The 16,656-nt window shown below is 35.8% G+C and overlaps 1 protein-coding gene across 2 annotated transcripts in view; it reads right to left on the reverse strand.

Moving 5' to 3' along the window:
• Window positions 1–16,656, reverse strand: part of Dcc (DCC netrin 1 receptor) — a 1,132,969-nt gene that overhangs the window by 54,504 nt on the left and 1,061,809 nt on the right. For both annotated transcript variants that reach the window (XM_074069811.1, XM_074069810.1), the window contains exons 24-25: window positions 11,300–11,526; window positions 3,444–3,560 (exon numbers count right to left, since the gene is read on the reverse strand). In XM_074069811.1, the coding sequence (XP_073925912.1) occupies window positions 3,444–3,560; window positions 11,300–11,526 (344 nt within the window). The remainder of the gene's footprint in view (window positions 1–3,443; window positions 3,561–11,299; window positions 11,527–16,656) is intronic.

Raw genomic sequence — 16,656 nt, forward strand, 5'->3', positions numbered from 1 at the left:
ATTTGACTGAATGTCTACCATGTGGTAGGTCCTGTTCTGGGTATTAAGTGATCAATTCCAGGAAAATGCTTGCTCTTAAGGAGATGTCAAAATATGGAAAGCAAAAATAAATAAGCACAAAAATGCAAGTAAGATAGCCATAGCCATTAATGAAGAAAAATGAAGCAGAATAAAGAGGGCAGAAGTGACCATTGATGCTTTGTTACTCAATAGTCAGGGAAGACATGCTTATAGATGAAAAGATTAACAAAAACATGTTAATATCTACACAAAGGGATTCCAGGCAAAAAGAAAAAGTGTAGTGTCTGAGCTAGGATGTGCTATCCAAGGAAAAGAGAGGAGGTTTACAATCAGGCTGCAATAGTTTACAATCAGGTCTATTAGCAGGTAGATGGAGGGTAAACACAGAGACTGGATCATCAGTTCCTTGCAGAATGTGGTCTACATGTGATGAGGAGTGACAGAACTCTCAGACACATTAAAGGGCTTCTGCATGGCTAACTGACTAGAAGAACTAAAACTAAAGTAGAAGCTAATTATCAGTGTATGGCATAGTCCAGAAATGTGTAATAGATGGTGGGGCTTGGACAATGGCGAAGAAGTATAAACGGGTGCTGGATGTGTCTATAATCCCAGTGTTGAGAAACTGAGGAAGGAGAATTCAGAGTTTGAAGCCAGCCTGGGCTACAGAGTGGGGACATAGTCTCAACAAAACAAAACAGTGCAAACAAAACGAAAGGAACAGGGAAGAGAAGTAAAGATTAGAAGGAATGGTCAAATAATCTGAATCACATTTTGAAACCAGGAATTACAGGATTTGGTGAAAAAATTGAATTCAGAATGTAAGGAAATCTGAACAAAAAAGCACAAAACTATGGTTTCTGGTCAGAGTGAATGTATGAAGAATGGCACCATTTCTTGAAATGGGGAAAACTGCACAATGATGGAGGTGGGGAGAAGGAATTATGGAAAAGTAAGGTTACTGTTGTGAGCATAGTGACACGTCTACTAGAAAGTCATTTGGAGAAGCTGAGTTGATGGTTGATAGGAAGGTGATGTGGATTCTGGGAATAGATGAGGCTGGAGATAGTTTGGGATTCATCAGCATTCAGATAGCAATAAGGCTATTGATACTTGATGACATTATCTAAGATGCTAGTATAGATAAGACAAGAGACAAGCCTAAGAGGTGGTAGAATTGGTTCAGTGATAGAACACCTGCCTAGCCACCAAAAAAAGAAAAAAAATTAAAAAAAGAAAGAGAGAGACAAGCCTGAGACTTGACCGTTTTATTTAACAATGTGGGAATATTGATAACCTTAACAACTACGGTTTCAATGGAGAGCCACTGGGAAAATCTTATCAAAGTAAATTTTAAAAAGATGAGAGAATTAGTATAGACAAAACTTTAAAAGTTCTTTAGTAAAAGGGAGAAAATGGAGCTTTGATTGGAGGGAAAAATGGTCTCTTTTTTATTTTTAAATTCTGCAATGTTATTTGTTCATCGTAGACTTTTCTGTTAGTTGGAAAAATGCCATGGAAACCATCTCTTATTTTAAAGTTCACTAAGATTTTTCTTTATACATGTATGATATATTACTTGGATGTGCTGGAACCAATGAATCACACGCAGAATCAACAGACAAAGTTTAACACACACCCATAGCCTTACTGTAGTCAGTCATTTAATGTACTAGTAAGTGGGATTTTTATGAGTTTTCTTCTCCCTGAAATACAAGTTTTAAAAAAAACCTATCAAAGGGTGGGTACACATCTTAGTACTGGGAAGCAGCAACTTGGAGGTTGAATTGTACTTGAATAGACTAAAAGTTGCATTGTTACATGGTTAGAAAAAGTATGTATGAAAAATGATACCGAATACAGATAAACATGTGAAGATGTGATCATTTGTGATGCTATTGTAAAATATGTATACATACCTACCTTTTGAAGCATTGAAAGGGAAGTGTGTTTTAAGACAGGAGTTAGGAGTGAATAGGGATGCTTATGTGCGTACTGGAGTGATAAGTGAGGAAAGAAACTGATGATGTAGAAAAGAAAAAAGGATAATCCCAAATGAGTTCCCAAGTGGGACCACAGACAGGTCAACCAGATTTGATGCAAAAATAAGAATACCATTTTCCGAATACTTCTCTCTTAGTGAGATAAGAAAAAAGATCATTAGTTAAGCATGGCAAAAGGGTGGAAGTAGTGATATGTGAAAAGTCAGAACAAATATGACATGCCTCTCATAAAAAGAAACAATGAACTGACAGAGAATTGAAAGTGCTCATATATACCCAGTAGGTAGGCTAGGTATTTTTCTTCAGACATATTTATCTGTTATGACACACTCTAAGAATCAGCAGAGTGTGTAATTTAATGATGGTTGACTTTTTTTGGTTATATGAATAAGATGAAGAAGGAGGACCGAGGGAGATGAAACAGAAGATAATAAATGACAATAGATTCTAAGGTGAGTCTGGAGGGAAATGGGGGCATGAAGGATATAGGTTAGAGAGGGACAATGGCAGAGATAATGAATTGGAGGTCCTAAGGGACTGAAGAAATGTTGCCAAGGGGGCAATAACATAAGCGAACAGAAAACTAATAATAGGGTGATAGAAAGAAGCATGATAGAAACTGACACTTTGATTTGGTTTGGTATGACATGGAATTGATGAACTGATGTAGGAAAGAGCCAATATCATTGTAGGTAATATAAAGGAACTAACAGCTCAGGGTATCAGATGGATTATCTGCATGAATAGTGTAATTACCAAGATTGATCATAGAGATAATTGGAAAGGAAGTGATCCCCAGATGCTAATATCTTCTGTGAATGTGGGAGGGAGACAGAAACCTTCCACGAGGAGGGGGTAATAGTGAAAGTTTGACAACCTTTGCTTCAAGGGAGCTATATTATTTCAGTATGAAAACTGGACCTATTAAAAAGTCTTAAAATTATTATTATGTATTATTAGGATTTTTATAAATTATTGTTTATAATTTTTATAATTTTATATTTCAAACTATAATTTTTGTCAATTTGTACTTCATTCTTATAAATTACTAGAATTATATCAAAAATATATAGTAGATAATGTTATAATAATGTTATTAGAATTATATCAATAATATTGATGTACATTTTGGTTTTTTTACATAAATTCACATTTTTTTACATAAATTCATATTTTTAGAAATAATTTCAGAAATACGTATCCATCTATTTGCTAACAGACTATTAAATTTTACAAAAATATAATTATACACTACAAATTATGATTGTCATTATAAATAACATGGTCCTAGTCATTCTTTTTTTTTTGCCTTGGAAGTTCAGAGAGAATTCTAACTGGTTCTGATAATTTCACATTTTACAGAGAAGCTGCAGATGAAAAGAATTTCCTTTTTTCATAGAGGGACCAAGTTTTACGCACCAGGATTGCTGGGCGGGGCCTCCATGGGAATCAAGAGCTTGGCCCGCGTGGCCCGGCGTGCAGCCAACGATCTCTCTAGAGTGGACATGGAGCTCCCGGCTTCTTCAGTGTCTTGCCCTAAAAATATATATGTATATATTCTTAAGAAACATGCCTTCTTCAAAAGTGAAACGCTTACATGATTTCTAGCCAGGTACCCAAATGGCTTTTTTTGTCTCACAGATGCTTTTAAATGGAGAGTATCTCTTTTCTTCCAAAGTACATTTTCATTGAACAAACCTTAATAAAATTAATCATGATTTCATTACCCAGAATATACAGAATTGATTTATATTTTCATGCTTATAATTTTTGCTTATGTATGTATGTATGTGTGTGTGTGAAAGAAGATATATTATTTATCAAAAATAACATTATACCATACATACTATTTTGTAATCTCCTGAAAAATAACATGAATATCTGTATTTATCAATAAGTAAGCCAGTAACATAATAGTTAAATAACATCCCACTGATTTAATTTTTAAAACATTATGCAACTAATAATTTGGGCTCAAAAACATTCAACCTTATTGCAAAAACACCCACAAGAAATAAACTACATTCTTTAAAGATAAAGATGGGCACATAAATTTAATGTGAATCCATAAAATGCCATAACAAAGCATGACTAAAATAAAAAGAATGAGACATGGATTTGAAAAGCTAGTAACAGTACACTTTAAGGAAAAAAATTGAACTCTGCGTACTCATCTGCATAACACACATAGAAAAGCATGTTGAGCACATTCACATTTGTGCATATGTGTCTGTGTGTGTACATATGTGTGCACACGTACATACATGACTAACACATGTGCAATAAAGTCACACATAAAGTGTTTAACATTACTTTCCTTGTATGCAAGGGATTAGGAATTTGGGATAGGGAAAGGCCAATCCAGCTTTTACACTTTTGGGTATTATTTTTCACAACTTTTTGTACGTTTTTTAAAAAAAAAGATGCATGCATTATTTTCAAATGAAATTACAATAAATGTTAAAATTAAAAATAATTCTTGGAGCATTTAAAAGATTTAGATTTTAAAGTGGCAACTTAAAAAAATTAACTTGGGGAAGAATAGAAAAATAAATTCTCTTTTTCGGTGGAAAATTTCATATCCAAAAAGTCAGTAAAAGAGAAAAAGAGTATGAGACTGAAAGTATTTAAAGCAATAAGGGCTGAAAATTCCTGAAAACTGGGAGCAAATCAATCATTATATAGAATCAAGAAATTCACTAAATTTCAAGCACGATCCAACCAACAACATCCATGCCAGCCACATCAAAGACAAACTTCTGAAAACAAAAGACAACACAACAAAAATTTAAAAGTATTGTTAAGGAAGCGAACTATATATGGTGGTGGAACAATTTGATGGACAGCGGGTTTCTCATCAGGAATTATGGAGCCCAGAAATTACTGACAGTTTTCAAGGGCTGAAAGACAACCATCAGCTTAGAAATAAGTAGACAACATCCAGCTTAAGTATACTTCAAGAGTGAAGATGAGGGCTGGGGGGCGGGGAGTGAGGGAGGGAGGCAGGGGAAAGGGGGAGAAATGACCCAAACATTGTATGCACATATGAATAAAAGAAAAAAAAAAGAATGAAGGTGAAATCAAGTCATTTTCTGTTAAAAGAAAAGGAAGAAAATTTGTTTCTGGCAGATCAATTGTCAAAGAATGGCTAAGTGATTGCCTCTAAACAGGAAATAATAAAAACGAGCTGTGGAAAATTAAGAACAAAGAGTAAACAACAGAAAGTGTAAAAGTGAGTTAAATATAATAGTCATTTATTCTGTTCAGTATTTAAAATTATGTTTGACAGTAGAAGCAAACATTAGAATGCTATCTGATGCAGTTCTCCGAAACAATAATGAAGAAGAAACCGAGAGAGAATGAGTGAGACAGGAAGGAAGAAAGGAAGGAGGAAAGGAAGGAAGGAAGAAAGGAAAGAAGGAAGGAAGAAAGGAAGAAAGGAAGGAAGGAAGGAAGGAAGGAAGGAAGGAAGGAAGGAAGGAAAGTAGGAAGAAAGAGAGAAAAACATTCTAGATTAAACTATGGTACTGGTGACAATTTTCTCTCAAGCCATTTGACAGTGTTGGGTCTCTGTGTGTCTGCTTCTGATTTTGCTATTACTTTTTTCTTCTAGGAATGGATTGTTTGGAATTATGAAAACTTGAAAGTCCATTGAAAACTTGACCAGAATTATTTTTCTGTTACTATTTTTGAAGCATATTATTTTTTGGCAGTGTGCCAGACTCTTGTCACTATAAGAAATACCTGAGATAATCAACATGTAAAGAGAAAAAGTTTATTTTATCTCATAATTTTAGAGGTTTTAGTCCATGGTTGCTTGGCCCTCTTGCTTTGGGTCTATGAAGAGGTAGAACATCACAGTAGAAGTATGTGGTAAAGCAAAACCACTTGCTCAGAAATTGGAAGCAAAAGAGAGTTTGGAGGGACCTGGAGTCCAAAAATCCCTTTCAAGGGTATGCTTTCAATGACCTAAAGACCTCCCCCCAGGCTGCACCTCCTAAATGTTCCACCACCTTCCTAAAGCACCATAGGCTGAAGATCAACCTCCAACATGCAGACTTTTGTGTGCTGTTTATCAAAACCAAAGAAAACCATAATGATTCCTTGTTTGTCTCTTAAAGGGAGTCTCTGATGTTATTTACTATTGGTCCAAACAGGGCTGAGAAATTTAAGCAAAATACTTAGTAAATCTATGGATAATTCAAAATAAGTAATGAACACTTAAGTATTCAATCAGATTGGTCACTGTTAGATATGCAGGCTTTTCAAAGGTATTATACACATTAAACTTATCATCATCTTTTTCTTAAAGTTGAATATCACCAAATTTTATAATGTTACAGTTTACTTGGTCATGGTTCACAAATGAAGGAGGAAACCAACCCTGTGGGGTTTTTGTTTTGTTTTGTTTTGGCAGTAGTGGGGATTGAACTCATGGCCTGCGCTAAGCATTCTATCCCTTTGAGCTATGTTTCCAGCCCTTTTTGTTTTAGTTATTTTTCAGATAGGGTCTCATGCCTTTTGTCTAGAACTGGCCTTGGTCCTACTCCTGCTTCTCACATAATTGAGATTGTAGGTAAGTATCATCACACCTGGCTTGTTCTTTTGAGACAGAATTTCACTAACTGTTTTGCTCAGACTGACCTAGAAGTGTGATCTTTTTATCTTTACTTCCAATGTAGCTGGGATTACAGATTGAACAACTGCACCCAACCATGTGTTTATTTCTGTAGTGGAATTATATTAGGATTTCATTTCCAGAAAACAAATTCTACTTATAAGTCATGGAAATGAAATAGACTTGAACTCTTACTTTTCTCTGTTATAAATTTTCAAGTGAAGCAAATAATTTTGGAACCTACTATATGTATTAGAAAAGATGTCTTATAAAGAGATGACTTTTGTCATGTTCTTAGCTACTTTGGTGGCTAAGAAGTAAGTTTTCATTTAAGCAGCAGGATACTTGGAAGATAGAAGAAGGATAGAAGAAAGGGGGAAAAGTAAATAACTTATTTGAAAAAGTTACTTTATGTTAGTTCAGCTATTGCTCAATTCAATTCTCTTTTCCATAGCTGAAGCCTAAATATTATAAATCAATTGATACTTTACAGAAAAGAAGACAACTTCTATAAAAATAGTACATAAATTAGTTGAAATTGGGCAACTAAAACATGGTGGAATCAGAAGTATTTTTCAGTCCTAGCTAGCTAATAATAACTTGTAAATTTAGGGTGTTTCTTGATCTTATTTTCCATTGCATCATTTATTTTATAAGGAGGATGATAACCACTATTTCAAAGTACATTGTGAGGATTAAATAAGATAACTATGAAAATACGAACCACAGAACTTAACAGAGAGTAATCCTTTTTATACAGTTATTGCCTATTCTGAAATCCCATCAGTAATTTCTGGTAATGTCATTTATTGATGTTGAGCTTTGTTCTTTTAATCAGAAGAACACAGAAACACTTGATGTGATGCAAAGTATAACTTTCAGGGTTGAGGGTGACTTTTCTTGTTATTACATAGTAGGTAGCTAGGTTCTCAAATTGAGGATGAATGCAAAGTATTCTGGCATTCTAAAGAAAATAACCATTGTTTGGTTTAAAACCTCTCAGTATTTATTGAGAGACATTAAAACTAATCTGACTGTTCCAAATGTCATCTCAGTATGCAAAAGATAAAGGGAAAAGGCAAAAAGATGGTGTCCTAGAAGTAATTAGCCAAACCTTCTGAGGGTGGAGTGGCAAGCTCTTTCAAAAGGGTGACAGAGGTACTCTCCCCTTTTTGGGGTCCAATAAAGAATAAGGTTGTGAGACAAATCACCTGCTAAAGTTCCTGAAAAAGATATTTGTTTTCCTTTCATTCTGCCCAGGGAAGCCTTTTCAGGCAGCAGGCTGACTGGTCTACCTTGTATCTATTTAAACAGAGGAAAAGACAACTGAAGAAAGCAAGGCCCAGAGATGCCAGTGGTAAAGAATAAAATCTCTTACCATTAGGCCTGGCAAGTGTATAGGGACTTCCAGTGGAAAGCTGGTTAGTCTTGGTTATGTTGCTGGCACTCAGTCAAGTACTGTGACCCACCAGAGGACCCATGAGCTTGACAGGGAGAGTTGAGCCTGGTAAGAGTGTGAGAAATCCCTGATCTGATATCTCCAAGCCTGGAATTATGCAAAGAAGGAATCCTACAGGTCCCATTCTGTAGGTTGTCTTTTCACTCTGGTAGTTGTTTACTTGCTTTGTAGCAGCTTTTTGTTTCATGCAATCTTATTTGTCAATTGTTGCTATGAGCTACTAGATCCCTATGCAGAAAGATTTTGCTTATTCCTATCTTCAAGTATTTTTTCTGTGATTTCCTACAGTAGTTTCAAATGATCAGGTCTTAAATTAAGGTCTTTGATCTGTTTTGAATTGTTATTTTCTTACAGGGTGAAAGATAGTGATCTAGCTTCAGTCTTCCACATTTGGATGCCTATTTTCCCAATACCGTTTGTTGAAAAGACTCTTTTATTCAACATATCTTTTTGTCACCTTTGTCAGGTGGCTGTAGCTATGTGGACTTATTTCTAGGTCTTCTATTAGTCCACATGTTTGTTTTGTGCCAGTACCACAGTGTTTTTTTATTATAGCTTTGTAGTATAATTTAAAATCTGAAATTGGAATATCTTAAGAATTATTATCAAAACTATATTGAGGTTACATCTCATCCCAGTCAGAATTGCTATTATTAAGAAAACAGGAGTGGAGGCATTGTTTAAGCAATAGAGCACCTGCTTAGTATACACAAAGCCCTCAGTTCAAATGCCAGTTCCATCAAACAAAGCAAAACAAAAGTAAACAAGGCCCCCAAACATTTTAACAGGTGAGGGAGAATTAAAAAAAAAAAGAAAACAAAAACAAATGTTGGTGAGGATGGGAGGAAAAAGAAACCCTCATATACTGTTGGTGGAATTATAAATTAATGCAGTCATTATAGAAATTAGTATGGAAGTCCCTGAAAAAACTAAAACTAGAACTACCATAAAATCCAGCTACACCACTACTGGATATATATCCAAAGGAATCTAAGTCAGCAATACATATAACTGCACATCCGTGTTTACTGCAGCATTACTAGCAATAGCCAAGCCATGAAATCAGCCTGGGTGTCCATCAACAGATGAATGGATAGAGAAAATGTGGGATATATACACAATGGAGTATTACTTAATCATAAAGAAAAATGGAATTATGTCAGTTGCAGGGAAGTGGATGGAACTGAAGAGCATCATGTCAAGCAAAATAAGCTAGATGCAGAAAGAAAAGTATTGCATATTTTGTCTTACATGCTGTACCTAGATTTAAAAAGAGAAAAAAAAGAATATAAAAGTAGAAAGGGGACTATTTGGGAAAAGGAAGGGGATCTGTGGGAGGCAAGAGAGGTTAAGAGATGAATAGGATCAAAGTATATTATATATACATGTATATAAAAGTCACGATGAAACCCATTAAAAGTACAAAAGAGAGGGTGACAAAAAAGATTTCATACTTGTGCTTCAGAAAAAAATCAGAATTTGGATTCTACTCAGGAACAGTACATGGGTCCAGAAAAGCAGGAAGAACATTCAAGAGTTCTATTGCTCCTTCCTCTTCCCCTCTTCATGACCTCCTTCTTCCCTCATATACCCAGGAAGAGGTGAGAAGCTATAGTTTGGATCTCAAATGTTGCCCAAAGGCTCATGTGTTAAAGGCTTGGTCACCAGCCTGTGGCTTTATTGGAGTGTGGTAGGACCTTTAGGAGGTGGAGCCTAGTGGAAAGAAGTTTGGTCATTGGGGTGTGCCCTTAGAGGGGATTTTGTGTCTCAGCCCCTTTTTGTTTCTCTCGCTTTGCCTCCTGACCACCATGAGGTGAACAGGCCTCCTCTGCCACATGTCCCTGCCATGATGTACTGTGCTGCCACAGCTCCAAGCAACAAGGCCAACTACCATTGACTGAAAGCTCTGAAACTGTGAGCCAAAATAAATCTTTACTCTTTGGAGGTCAATTATCTCAGATATTTGGCCACAGTGATGGAAGGCTAACTAAGATGTGGTGAAAAGGGTGTAAAGGTATTTCAAAAACAGATTTTGTTCCATCCTTTACCCCCAGCTCCACCAGTCCACTCTGTTCAAAGGTTCTAGAAGATTTTAAGACTATTTAAACTTCAGACCGCATAACAAAAAGTCTAGCCAGCCATGAGGAAGGAGAATCTTTCATTTAAATTTTAGATTACAGTTTTCAGTAGGACTATACTGTCCTTTAATTACTAAAAGTGACAAAAAATTAGGGAATATGCTTGAGATATCATTTAAATGCTAGAAAACAATTTTTAATTCATGGTTGAAAGTCAATAATTGAAATCCTTGTTTATGCAGTTCTGAGATGAGACAGCCCAGTAAACCATTTGTATATTCAAATGACAAAAATATTTAATTTAATTTAAAAACACTGGCTACTCATCCTATAATCACGACATGAAAAGACCAAGGGATTTTTGAAGAGTAGTTGATATAGTATTCTACTTCTCAAAAGCATTTAGATAATAATGATGACCCACAGAACGAGAACTGTCTTATCACTTTGTAGATTTCTTAGTGTTTCCAGGTAAATCAGTGGTTGTTCTGCACTAATTCATTGAAAAAAAATGAGCTTTTCCCTTCACACTCCTTGGTATACCAACAGCTTTTAAACAGGCCTATCAAACTAGTGATCATATAATGTGATTAAAATCATTTGGCGAGGAGAGTTGATCTCTATGGTAATGAAGGTCAAAATAACAGAGTATTTTACTTTTCATACTTCAAGTTCCCCTGATCTGACATGTTTCTTTAACACAGAGATGGATAGCAAATTTAGAATCCACTTTTAGTTATCTATGTATACTGGGATCATAAAACTATATGAATAGCTTCAAACTTTATTGCCTTGACAAAATTTCTGTTCAAGATTTAAGAAAAAACAATCATATCATTTATGTTTCTTCCTTCAACATATTCTAGGTATATTACTTCTCACCCTCTAATACTTTCAAGAATTTTTAAAATTATAAAATGTAGGCTACAGGATGATGGAGAACATAGAGGTATCATTGGTTCATGAACCAAATTTATATCAGATTATTTTAATTATTGATAAGTGACCCCAAATAGCATGAAAATTGGTGAAGATACCTCTATCAAAAAAAGGAGCAGAAAATTCCCATCTGGGGTTCAGAATGGCATTCTTTTCCTGACACAAATGAGAAGATAATTACCTGAATGGGAGGTGCTTTTGCTCCCCAGTTGGGTTTCTGACTGGCTGTGGCTGACTGGTGTGAGGTCTTGGCAACTTTGGATGGGGGAGTCCCTTCCTGCAGAATCAGTGCCTGATGGCTTCTCAATATTTTTCATTTCCATTTCTTCATGATGGATCCAAAGATCAGGGGGTCGGAGGTCCTTCTGGCTGCCTTTCCTTTTGCCCACACTGTGGGTGGCCCGTTTTCTATGGAACAAAGTTAGAAGGCAAATGTGAGTGCCTCTTTCCAACGGTGCTTCCTCTTTTTCTTCAGTCAATTCAAGTTGGAAGCAGGGAAGGAAACAAAAGGACTCCCAGGAGGAATCCTGTGAAACCCCAAAATTGGCAGACTTGTCTTGGCTTCCTTTCCTCTTCTCCCCTAGATTCTCACCACATTATGGGAGATGTGGTGCTGTATCCCCAGGGCTTAGGCTGTCTGCCAGAAAGCTCCTTACTCCAGCTTTGCCGGCTGGAGATTCATGCACAGGTGACAACGGGCTAGATGGAGCCATATGCCAATCTTTGGAGGTAGGCATAAGGTACTTGACTGCAACATCTGTTTAGCAGATAAATGAAGGAGTTTCTTTGAAAGGGCAGATAGAAATAAAAAGGCCAGAATTTGTGCCAGCAGCTAAGATTGGGGCTTAGAAGAAAGTCTATACTTCAGCTGTATAACTTAATGTGCAACTGGGACTCTTGTTATTTGAAAACAAAAGGCCACCTGAGGACATTCTTAGGCAAATAAAACACTTTTGCCTTGGAGTCACTGAGTGTTTGAATTCAAACACAATGAGACTCCTTTGAAAAGAGAAGAGAAAGACCCGTCCTCTGGAAATGTGTTTCAAATGTCTCTTATTTGCCTCAACAAGGATTTAGCAACCTAAATTCATTTTTTTTCAGTGATAGTCTCATCTTTGGGCTAGTGCGATTTAAATGCTCTCTGAGGCCAGTCATTCTCTACAGCAAGGGGTCACAAAACTGTGGCTTGCAGACAAAAGCTGCCCAAGCCTGTCTTTGTAAATAAAGTTTCATTGAGATAAATCCAAGCTCTTGTTTTGCGCTGTAGTGGCAGAACTGAATACTTGTGATGGAGACTATATGGCCTGGAAATCCTAAACTGTATCTATCATTTAGCCTTTTTCAGAAACACATTTTGACCCTGCTAATACAATTTTATATTTGTTTAGTCTCCACTTGTGACTTCTAGCTCATTAAAAATCATCATGCCTCTTAGAAGGCAGAATGCAAACAGTTAAAATCTACTTTTGACAGCACCAGAGAAGCATCTCTTTCCCACTTTCCTCATTTCTAATAAGCAGCTTATTAAGATAATTGCTTTGCATTGTTGCTAAATGGCTCAAACAAGCTACTCTCAGTGAAAACCGTTTTATAACCTGTGCAAAGTCATTGGGAGTGGCTTTGCCCTCCCAAGTATTGAATAAGAAGTTTTGTAAATATTTGCCAATTAATAAATATTTGGTGGTATGATTTGTTGAATTTTCCTGACATTCTTTTCTGTCTTTCTTGAAGCATGCTGATGAGACAGGAGACATGAACTCTAGTCTTAACACCTATTTTGTAAAGACATAATGTGTGTTTGCTACTCTAATATTTTCCCAACGACTACCTGTATTTTCCTGATACCCTGCCAGCAGCTCCACACTGTCTGCAGACAATGGAGAATAATGACTCCTAGATAATTTTCCTGTGTTTAAGATAATAACTCTACTAAGCACCATTCTCTGAATTCATTTCTTTGTAATTCACCTGCCCTCTTCAGCTGATCTGCGATTTGCCCAAGCTATTTTTGTAGTCTACCCTGGCTAATATTGGGAGAAGAATTTAATGTCATTCTCAAATTTGTAGGCTTCACCTAGTTGTCTGTCTCTCCTTCTACCAGACCAAAACACTAAATAACTTAATCCCCACATCTATGTGACAGTATACAGAAAAATATCAGTTCCCATATCCAGGAAAGCACAGTCAGATTCCTCATGATTACTCAATATTTAAATAGCCCATGGGAACAATGTCAAAACATTTTTGAGACCAGTAATAAATTATGAACTCTGGGTTACACATGTTTACATGCATGCTTTGTTCATTCATTCATTTGCCAAGTCCCCATCACTCCGGGGTCAAGCATTCCAGGCATTTTCTATTTTTAAAAAGAGTTCTAAACCTGAACTGATGCAGAACCTCTTTGTGGATTGCGTTTTATGAACTCATCTGGGAAGAAATTATCATTCCTGATAAAATTCATAAGCACTTTTCTGATGGATTTTAATTAGTCCAAGACCTCTACTAAGACTTCTCACACTGCCAGCTTATTGTCAGCAAAGATGTTCAAGATCTCTAAACAGACTATTTTGTTTCCTTTTGATATATATTTTATCAATAACCACTCAAGTATTTTTGTTTCTTATCAACTTTATTCAAAAGAGAACTCTTTGGCCTTGGAGAGGTTCCCACTCCACCCTCCCACCCCCCATGACAGCAGGTGTGCAATAAAACTAACAAGTGCTCATCTCTAAATTCTGTGGTATTTTTCTTAAAACCTACAGGAACAGCTGGCACCCTGACCTTCTGCCCATCTGTTGGTTCTTTTACAAAATGACTGCTTCTCATTGTAGCACTCAGTTCTTCTGTTTCACCACTGGAATCTTTAAAGTGTTTAAGCAGATACTCCCAGTACAATGGTTCTCAAAGCAGAGTCCATGGACCAGGGTCATTGGTAGGAATGCATGCTCTCAGATCCTTCCTCAGAACAACTGACTCAGGAACTTGGGAGGTGGTGGGCAGCCATCTGTGCTTTAACAGCCTTTTGGGGGAACTCTAATGCACCTCAAGTTTGAAAAATGCTGTTCATTCATTTATTTTTATTTTAAGGCTAGTATTTCTATCAGACAAAGAATATCCATCATGTTTAACCCTTTGTAATACCAAATACATGTTTTTCCACAGTACCAGTGATCTTTCTGTTTCAAAACAAACAATGTTAAAATTGGATTGTCTCATCTTTCACCATGTATTCTTGAACAAAGGAAAAGCACAGAATTCTTCAATGCTCTCTCCTTTTGCTTTCTATTATCATGGCAAAGCTCTCATGGCATGGTTGAGCATTGGTGTTCAGATTGCTTTGCTTTGATTGTTTGTTGAACTTTTGCCCAGAATGCCTTTGTAGTCCTATTTACTTACAAACTTCTTATTTTTCAGGTTCCCCTCATCTTCTCTATTACAGCATGGCTTCCTAACCGCTAATGAAATCTTAGATTAGTTAAATCATTTCCTCATCTCTCTTTCTTATCACTTATCTTGCCATTGGATGCCAGGTGTCTTATTGAGTTGCTCAGCTGCTCCCTCTGTGGTAATCCCATTCCTACAGCAACCCGGGAACAATCTGCTCTCTTCCCTTCTCCAACATTATCCATTGTTTTATAGTATTTATTCATTTGTTTATTCAGTGAACATTTATTGGATATTGACTATGTGTCAAGAAATGTGCTAAGCACTACAAATATGAAGATGAGTGAGATACAAGGTGCTTAACAAATGAATGAAAAATAGAATGGTTCCTGAGAACATTCACATCATTAGAGTTAGATACATGGCAGGTAGTAAGGCTGAAAAAATAGAGGGTCCAAGTCAGGAGAGGCTTGCCTCCAACAGAAACATTTTGAATAATACCCACAAATGTGTGGGAAATTGCAGAAATATTTGCAGCTAAAGAATTAACACAAAGAAGATTTTCACATTCTAAACAAATAATGATTATGTCACTCAAATACAAAAGATTTTTCCGTTGTTGATTTTATAAGTTCTTTACCAGTTCTTTATCGTTTATCTCCTGCTTACTTTGCACTTAACCTAGTATTTTAAGAGGAGTTTCTTTTCCCTTTCTATCAGTTGGGGGTGTGAATAGGTTATATGCAACCTGTGCTGCATTTTCATTTTATTCAAGTCTGTGTCCATTTGAAGTTAAACTATTACTGTCAACTCACAGTTGTTTTTGCCTCATTGTAAGATATCATTTAGTCCCCACTATATGTTTAAGCATCCTTTGCTCAAGTTGTGCACAAGAGGCAGACAAATAAACAGTTCTGTATTAATTTCAGTGGTCAAAGACGTGCTCAAGATCTGATGGCGTGTAAGGCAGGAGCACTCATCCCCACTAGTGTTTGGGGAAGGCTTCAGGAGACGAGGAGTCGACGTGAAGGTGTAAAGAAATGATTAAGCATAAATATCTTCCCCTCATTCCCCTCTATATTAGTCATTGCATTATATCAATGGCTAATAAAAATAAAATAAAACAACTTTTATTAGAAATCTAGGGCAAATTCTTGTCACTCAACTATATCTGTACTTTCTGAGATGTAATTAAGATATATTAAAGTCCTAAGAATTTGCCAGCTAAAATCCATGTGAGGTGAATACTGAAACACGGTTGAAATGTTAAAAAGCTGAAAATCAGTCAGTCACCTACAGAAGTTAAAATGCAGTGTGTTTTACTTGAGAGTTTAAACACTTGATCTTCAGCATCAGTATTGAAAATAATTATTTTTGTTAAGATATGAATATATGTTAATATTTAAAACTTGCCATGCACATGTCAAATCAACCAGAAGGCTCAACCAAAAAGTGAATCTATCAAGGGAAACTTACATTTCATTTACTCAGATAGATAACCATGTGTTTTGGATTTCTAGGACATATTCAATGTCAAATATTTTGTTTTTAGTATCTACATCTAGATTCTAACCTAACAGAACATGTGATCTATATGTTTGCCAGGAAAAAGTTATTATTTTTAAAAAGCACAGGAAAACACCCATCAATTTAAGCTTTCATACAATATAATCATTCGGTATTATGATGTTCTACCATAATCTTACTAATAAAAATGGATAAGGGGATTCTCTTTGAATTACAAATTTTAATGAATAAATATTAAAAATAAGTGTAAAGTTTTATTTTATGTTGATTAAAAGCTAAATGTTACCCTACCCTATGATACTATAGTTTCGTACTATTCCATGGGGGGGATTTCTGTGTTTCAAAGGTAAAGCAGATGACTTGGTCCTAATTCTTATTATAGTTGAAGAAATTGACACTCAGGGATTAAGGGTCTTACCTTAGGTAACACAATTAGTTTAATTAAAGATATAATAGTACCAGAAGTGGAAAGTTAGTTACTAACTTTTGTTAGGTATTTTCTATGGCAAAAATGAAATCTTAGCCACTAGACTGTGACTCATCAGCTCTTGCATGTCATTAAACATATGTATAAATAAAAACCTATGATAAATTAGCGTGAAATGCATATATGCTATCTTGAAT

The sequence above is a fragment of the Castor canadensis genome, chromosome 4, assembly GCF_047511655.1.
Source record: "Castor canadensis chromosome 4, mCasCan1.hap1v2, whole genome shotgun sequence".
Taxonomy (NCBI): domain Eukaryota; kingdom Metazoa; phylum Chordata; class Mammalia; order Rodentia; family Castoridae; genus Castor; species Castor canadensis.